The sequence below is a fragment of the Bison bison genome, unplaced genomic scaffold (genome assembly GCF_000754665.1).
Source record: "Bison bison bison isolate TAMUID 2011002044 unplaced genomic scaffold, Bison_UMD1.0 scf7180017864484, whole genome shotgun sequence".
In the NCBI taxonomy this organism is placed as follows: domain Eukaryota; kingdom Metazoa; phylum Chordata; class Mammalia; order Artiodactyla; family Bovidae; genus Bison; species Bison bison.
This window is the reverse complement of record NW_011495044.1, coordinates 3,643,811-3,652,041: the sequence shown is the minus strand read 5'-3', so window position 1 is coordinate 3,652,041 and position 8,231 is coordinate 3,643,811. Positions and strand designations below refer to the sequence as shown.

The following is an 8,231-nucleotide window of genomic DNA, read 5'->3' as shown; positions in this document are numbered from 1 at the left end:
GTCCAAGGGACTCTCAAGAGTCTTCTCCAACACCACAGTTCAAAAGCATCAATTCTTCGGCGCTCAGCCTTCTTCACAGTCCAACTCTCACATCCATACACGACCACAGGAAAAACCATAGCCTTGACTAGACGAACCTTTGTTGGCAAAGTAATGTCTCTGCTTTTGAATATGCTATCTAGGTTGGTCATAACTTTCCTTCCAAGGAGTAAGCGTCTTTTAATTTCATGGCTGCAGTCACCATCTGTAGTGATTTTGGAGCCCAGAAAAATAAAGTCTGACACTGTTTCCACTGTTTCCCCATCTATTTCCCATGAAGTGATGGGATCGGATTGTAAATAGTGCTTCAATGAACATTGGGGTACATGTGTCTTTTTTGATTATGGTTTCCTCAAGATATACGCTCAGTAGTAGGATCGTTGGGTCACATCATAGTTTTATTTCTAGTTTTTTAAGGAATCTCCATACTGTTTTCCATAGTGGCTATGTCAATTTGCATTTCCACCAACAGTGCAAGAGGGTTCCCTTTTCTCCACATTCTCTTCAGCATTCATTGTTTGTAGATTTTTTTGATGATGGCCATTCAGATTGATGTGAGGTCATACCTCATTGCAGTTTTGATTTGCATTCCTCTAATTATGAGTGATGTTGAGCATTTTTTCTTCCATTTATTAGCCATCTTTATGTCTTCTTTGGAGAAATGTCTGTTCAAATCTTCTGCCCACATTTTGATTGCATTGTTTGTTTTTCTGGTATTGAGCTGAATGAGTTGCTTGTATATTTTGGAGATGCATCCTTTATCAGCTGTTTCATCTGTAAGTTTTTTTATCCCTTTCTGGGTTGTTTGATCTTGTTTATTGTTTCCTTTGCTGTACAAAAGCTTTTAAGTTTAATTAGGTGCCATTTATTTATTTTTGCTTTTATTTCCATTACTGTAGGAGGTGGGTCATAGAGGATCTTGCTGTGATTTATGTGAAAGAGTGTACTGCCTATGTTTTCCTCTAAGAACTTTATAGTTTCTGGCCTTATATTTAAGTCTTTAATCTATTTTGAGTTTATTTTTGTGTATGGTATTAGAAAGTGTTCTACTTTTATTCTTTTGCACGTAGATGTCCAGTTTTCCCAGCACCATCTATTTTTTTTAGGTTTTCTTAAAGTTAATTTAATTGGATGGTAATTAATACAATATTGTGATGGCTTTTGCCATACATCTACATGAATCAGCCAGAGGTGCACATGTAGCACCCCATCCTGAACCCAACTACCTCCCTCCCCACCCCATGGCTCTCCGGGTTTTCCCAGAGCATCGGTTTTGTGCCCTGCTTCATGCATCACACTTGCACTGGTCATCTATTTTACATATGGTAATACACATGTTTCAATGCTATTCTCACCTTCTCCCACAAGGTCCTTAAGTCTGTTCTTTACATCTGTGTCTCTTTTGCTGCCCTGCATATAGGATCATCATTTCTGTCTTTCTAAATTCCATATATATGCGTTAATATACAGTATTGCTGTTTCCCTTTCTGACTTACTTCACTCTGTATTATAGGCTCCAGTTTTTTCTATTTCATTAGAAATGACTCAAATGCATTCATTTTTATAGCTGAGTAATATTCCATTGTGTATATGTACTACAACCTCCTTATCCATTCATCTGTTGATGGACATCTAGGTTGCTTCCAGTCCTATCTATTGTAAACAGTGCTGCAATGAACATTGGGGTACGCGTGTCTCTTTCAGTCCTGGTTTCCTCAGTGTGCATGCCCAGCAGTGGGATTTCTGGGTCATATGGCAGTTCTACTTCCAGTTTTTTAAAGGAATCGCTACACTGTTCTCCATATTGGCCCAGAACGACTTATTGAAGAGGCTGTCTTTTCTCCATTGTATATTCTTACCTCCTTTGTCAAAGATAAGGTGCCCTTAGGTGTGTACGTTTATCTCTGGGCTTTGTATCTTACTTCATTGTTCTATATTTCTGTTTTTAGGCCAGTACCATACTGTCTTTGTGACTGTAGTTTTGTAGTATAGTCTGAAATCAGGAAGGTTGATTCCTTTACCTCCATTTTTCCTTCTCAAGACTGCTTTGGCTATTCGGGGCCTTTTACGTTTCCATACAAATTGTGAAATTCTTTGTTCTAGATCTGTGAAAAACATCACTGGTAGTTTGATAGGGATTGCACTGAATTTGTAGATTGCTTTCGGTAGTATAGTCATTTTCACAATATTGATTCTTCTAATCCAAGAACATGAAATACCTCTCCATCTGTTTGGGTCATCTTTGATTTCTTTCATCATGTCTTCTATGTTTTCTGTCTTCTAGTTTTCTGCATACAGGTCTTTTGTCTCTTTGGGTAGGTTTATTCCTAGGTATTTTATTCTTTTTGTTGCAACAATGAATGGGACTGTTTCCTTAACTTTTCTGATTTTTCATTGTTAGTGTATAGGAATGCAAAGGATTTCTGTGTATTAATTTTACATCCTGCAACTTTACAATATTCACTGATTAATAATTTTCTGGTGGAATCTTTGCAGTTTTCTATGTATAGTATCATGTCATCTGCAAATAGTAAAGAGTTTTACTTCTTCATTTTCAATCTGGATTTCTTTTATCTCCTTTTGTTCTCTGATTGCCATGAATAGGACTTCCAGAACTATGCTGAATAAAAGTGGTGAGAGTGGGCACCCTTGTCTTGTTCCTGAACTTAGAAGAAATGCTTTCAGATTTTCACCAATGAGAATAATGTTTGCTTTGGTTTTATTCTATTAGGCCTTTATTATGTTGAAGCAGGTTTCTTCTATGTCTACTTTCTGGAGAATTTTTATCATAAATGGGTGTTGAATTTTGTCAAAAGCTTTCTATGCATCTATTGAGATGATCAGATGATTTTTATCCTTCAGTTTGTTGATATGGTGTATCACATTGATTACTTTGTGTATACTGACGCATCTTTGCATCCCTGGGATAAATCCCATTTGATCATGGTGTATGATCTTTTTAATGTGTTGTTGGATTGTGCTTGCTAAAATTTTGAATTTTTTGCGTCTATATTCATCAGTGATACTCGCCTGTAATTTTCCTTTTTGGTGGTATCTTTGTCTGCTTTTGGTATTAGGGTGATGGTGGCCTCATAAAATGAGTTTGAGAGCTTTCTTTTCTCTGCTGTTTTTTGGAAGAGTTTGAGCAAGATAGGTGTTAGCTCTTCTCTAAACTTTTGGTAGAATTTGCCTGTGAAGCCATCTGGTCCTGGGCTTGTGCTTGTTGGAAGATTTTTGATTAGTTTCGATTTTGGTGCTTGTGATTAGTCTGTTCATGATTTCTATTTCTTCCTGGTTCAGTTTTGGAAGGTTGTACTTTTCTAAGAATGTGTCCATTTCTTCCAGACTCTCTATTTTTATTGGCATATAATTGTTCATAGTACTCCCTTATGATTCTTTTTATTTCTGTGTTGTCTGTTGTAATGTCTCCATTTTTGTTTTTATTGAGTCCTCTTCCTTTTTTCTTGACAAGCCTGCAAGTGGTTTGTCAATTTTATCTTCTCAAAGAACCTGCTTTTAGTTTTATTCATCTTTAATATTTCTTCATTTCTGCTCTGATCTTTAAGATTTCTTTCCTTCTACTAGGCTTTGGTTTTTTGGTTGTTGTTGCTATTATTGTTGTTCTTTTTCTAGTTGCTTTAGGTGTAAAGTCAGGTTGTTTGATGTTTTTCTTGTTTCTTGAGGTAGGCTTGTAGTGCTATAAACTTCCTTCTTATAACTGCTTTTACTGCATCCTATAGGTTTTGAGTCATCATATTTTCATTGTCATTTGTTTCTAGGTATTTTTTAAAATTTCCTTTTGATGTCTTCAGTGACTTGTTGGTTATTTAGAAGTGTGTTGTTTAGCCTCCATGTGTTTGTGTTTTTTACAGTTTTTTTCTTGTAAGTTATATCTAGTTTCATGCATAGTGTTGTATTCAGAAAAGATGCTTGATACAATTTCAATTTTCTTAAATTTACTGAGCTTGATTTGTGACCCAAGATGTGATCTATCCTGGAGATTATTCCATGTGCACTTGAGAAAAATGTGTCTTCTACTGTTTTGGGATGGAATGTCCTGAAGATGCCTATTAGGTCCACATGGTCTAATGTGTCATTTAAGGCTTGTGTTTAAGCCTTGTGTTTCCTTAGTAATTTTTTGTTGTGATGATCTGTCCATTGGTGTAAGTGGGGTGTTAAATTCCCCTACTATTATTGTGTTACTGTTGTTTTCCCCTTTTATGGTTCTTAGCATTTGCCTTATGTACTGAGGTGCTCCTATGTTGGCTGCATAAATATTTATAATCATTGTATCTTCTTGGGTTGATCCCTTGATCATTCATTATGTACTGTCCTTCCTTAACGCTTGTAAAAGTTTTTACTTTAAAGTCTATTTTGTCTGATATGAGTATTGCTACTCCTGCTTTCTTTTGATTCCCATTTGCATGGAATATCTTTATCTATCCCCTGACTTTCAGTCTGTGTCTTTAGGTCTGAAGTGAGTTCTCTTACAGGCAGCATATACATGGGTCTTGTTTCCATATCTATTCAGCCAGTCTGTGTTTTTTGCTTGGTGCATTTAATCCATTTACATTTAAGGTAGTTATTGACATGTATGTTCCTACTGCCATTTGCTTAATCATTTAGGGTTTGTTTTTGTGGTCTGTTTCTTCTGTTGTGATTCCTGCTAGAGAATCCTTAGCATTTATTGTAAGGCTGGTTTGGTGGTGCTGAATTCTTTCAGGTTTTGTCTATAATGCTTTTGATTTCACCATCAAACCTGAATGAGATCCTTGCTGGGTAGCATAATCTTGGTTGCAGGTTTTTTTCTTTCACCATTTTTTTCTTTCACTTTAAACACCTGCATAGTTCCTGCTGAAAAATTAGCTGTTAGCCTTATGGAGATTTTGTGAATATGTGTCTGCTAAGTTGCTTCAGTTGTGTCTGATTTTTTGCAACCCTATGGACTGCAGCCCACCAGGCTTCAGTAGGTATTCTCCAGGCATGAATACTGCAGTAGATAAGCCATTTCCTTCTTCAGGGGATCCTGTCAATCCAGGGATTGAACCTAGGTCTCTTGCATTGAAGGCAGATTCTTTAACCTCTGAGCTACCAGGGAAGCCCTGGGAATTCCTCTTTATGTTATTTTTTAACTTTCCCCTTGCAGGTTTTAATATTTTTTTTCTTTGTGCTTAATTTTTTGTTAGTTTGATTAATTTATATGTGTCTTGGTGCTTTTCTCTTTGGGTTTATCCTATTTGGGATTCTCTGGGTTTCCTGGACTTGGGTGGTTATTTCCTTTCCCATTTTAGGGAATTTTTCAACTCTAATCTCCTCAAATATTTTCTCATACTTTTTTTCTCTTCATTTTGGGACCCCTATAATTCAAATGTTGGTGCATTTAATACTGTCCCAGAGATCTTTGAGACTGTCCTCAATTCTTTTCATTTTTTTTTTCCCCTCTATTCTGCTCTATGGCAGTTATTGAGGAGTTCCTGGTGGCTCATTGTGGGTGGCTTCCCCAGTAAATCTTCTGATCTCACCAGAGGTCCCCCAACCCCCGCCCAGAGGAGCAGGTGCACTGCTCCCAGCACCCAAAGGCGCCCAAGCCACTCCCAGTGCCAAACTACTCCTCCCCCCAGTCACCACTGAGTGAAAGGGGAGCCCCAGGGGCTTCCCGTAGTGGATCCTCTGATCCCTAAAGAATCCCTACCCCTCTCAGGTGAGCAGGCATGCTGCTTCCAGTGACCAAAGGTGCCCAAACCACTCAAGGCACCAAAGCCACTCCACCTCCCCCAGCAACCCCACAGTTGCTGGTCATCAAGGTTCAAGTTTCCTCCACTCCCCCTTACCCGGTTGTTCCCAGGGCTCCTCCCTTCAGCCTGTCCACAGGAGGTCCCCCATTAGCACCTGGTGAGTATCCCAGGCGTGGGGAGACATGCCTCCCTGTCTTCCCTCACCCCAATCCTGGGTCCACCCTCAAAGCATTCTTGACATTTCATTTCTTCAACACACTTCTCTCTGACAAACTGGATTAGCGTGGAACTTCACTTGGCATTCCTACTACTATGGCTGTTTTCATTGCATTATGATGCACACTCATGCTTCACCAATTCACATTCCTCTTTGTTTCATACCTCTTTTCAAAACCTATCTTGTAGAGCAGGGAATAGAAAACTTTTTGAAAAGAGCCAGAGGGTAAAAAATTTCAGGTTTATGGGATATATGGTTTCTGCTACAACTACTCAATTCTGCCAGTGTAGAATGACAGTAGCCATACACATTAACAAATGGACATGGCTATATTCCAATAAACCTTTATTTACAAAACCAGGCACCTGACAGGACTTTGCCTATGGACCATAGTTTACTGATCCTGGATCTAGAAGAATCTTCCCTAAATAACTTTGCCTAGCTGTGATCACTCCATTATTCTACTTCAAAATACATGTACTATATTCATTTACAAATAGTTATAAACTTCTGAATATTTTTATGTGGTCAGTCTCTCACTTAGAACACTGTACAGATTCTTTAAGGAAAACTGTCATTTCATTCACAGCTAAGCCTAGGAGTAACACTGAGTGTCAAGGACATGAAGACAAATGAATCCCAGTCTATGTGCACAAAGAACTCACAAAGAACAGATTAACAGGACAGACAGCAACGCAAATACACAATCATAATATAATGGGATTTTTGCTATAAGAGAGATTTCCTATACAAAGTGCTCTGAGAAAAGCAAAAGGAATGATTGACTTTACTTGGGGAGAGGAGGAAAGCTTCACAGAAGACCTGAGGTAGGATTGTCAGAAAAGAAAGATGAATAGGTATTTGAGTTAAAGGAAATGTAGTATAATGGTACTAAGACATGGAAATGGATTAAGTGTATGGATAATAACCAGCAGCTACTATAGATGGAAAGGGGTAAGGGAAGCTACAGAGACAAATGACAGAAACTGAAGAAGATGAGAATACAAAAGAAAGTATCAGCAAAGAGTGCCATTTGCCACAATAAGACAATGTTATATACATAATGAGGAGTCTGGATCATTCTAGAGATCATATTTAAATATTCAATATCATGATCTGATTTGTTAATAATATTTTATACTCATAAAGAGGCTTTAACTTTTTCTTAGACTTTCATGTATGTTATTTTTAATGTTCATACAGCTTCCATACTTACATGTCTACTAAATTCTAATAACGATCATGAACTTATGAGGTAGTAAGAAGAGTAAGATTTAGAGGCAAAAAGATTCGGGACAAAATCTTGCAGTTTGTAGGAACAACATGTTGAGTAAGTCTCTTAATCTTTCATTGTTTCCAAAGAACAGGAATAGCAACAGTCCCTGTTTCATAAGATTACAGAAAAGACTATTTGAGACAATTATGTGAAGAGTACTTTGTAAAAGAGCTGCAAAATGACATGCAGGATTTGTGAAATTGCAGGGTAAGATGGTAAGAAAGGATGAGATACTTTTATTTACTTGACAGCTTTTTGTGACACATACATTCATTCACAGCCTAATAGAAGATAACTCTTCATTTCTATCATATATAAGTACAGGTTCTGACCTTTTCGAGGATCTGATTTTTGCATGGTATCATCAGCTATATCAAATAGGAATTTCCTCCTTAACAAGATGGAGAAATCTAGAAGCAAAAGATTAAAAAAAATTAGAAATATGAACAATTGTAGATCAAAGGAGACCTGCAATGAAATTAGGTTTTAATCAGAGAAAACCAGCAGGCTGAACACCCAGAAGGGCTTCCCAGGGGCAGTAACTCAGTTAAGTTTCCAATTTCCACGATCCTTCCCTCAGTTTTTGAGTTCAGAACCCTGATTCTATTAAAAACAGAACAGACTTTTCAGGGCCTTAATAGCTCATTTTAAATAATAATGGATAAACTAGAAGGTTACTCTATTAATTCATTGTGAGAAATATAACAGTCATATAACCAAAGTATTGTACACTGAAAACTATAAACATCGCTGAAAGAAATCAAAGAAACAATGAAGTATAAAGACACTTACATCCATGAATTAGAAGACTAATGTTAAGACAACAATACCATAAAGATCTACAGACTCAATGCAATCCCTATCAAAATCCCAGTGATGTTTTTCTGCAAAAATAGAAAAAGCCATCCTAAAATTCACATGATATCTCAAGGACCTCTAATAGCTTAAACAATCTTGAAAATGA

The 8,231-nt window shown here is 37.2% G+C and overlaps 1 protein-coding gene across 9 annotated transcripts in view; it reads right to left on the bottom strand.

Annotated features, from left to right (window-relative positions):
- SCMH1 (sex comb on midleg homolog 1 (Drosophila)) overlaps positions 1–8,130 on the bottom strand; it is a 166,284-nt gene extending 158,154 nt beyond the window's left edge. For 4 of the 9 annotated variants that reach the window (XM_010862680.1, XM_010862681.1, XM_010862682.1 and 1 more), the window contains exon 1: positions 7,600–8,130. Coding sequence is in view for 3 of the 9 variants with exons in the window: in XM_010862676.1 (XP_010860978.1) it covers positions 7,600–7,632 (33 nt within the window). In the remaining 6 variants the exon portion in view is untranslated. The remainder of the gene's footprint in view (positions 1–7,599) is intronic. The other 5 variants (XM_010862684.1, XM_010862678.1, XM_010862676.1 and 2 more) reach the window with 2 other exon arrangements.
- Between the last annotated feature and the right edge of the window lie 101 nt (positions 8,131–8,231).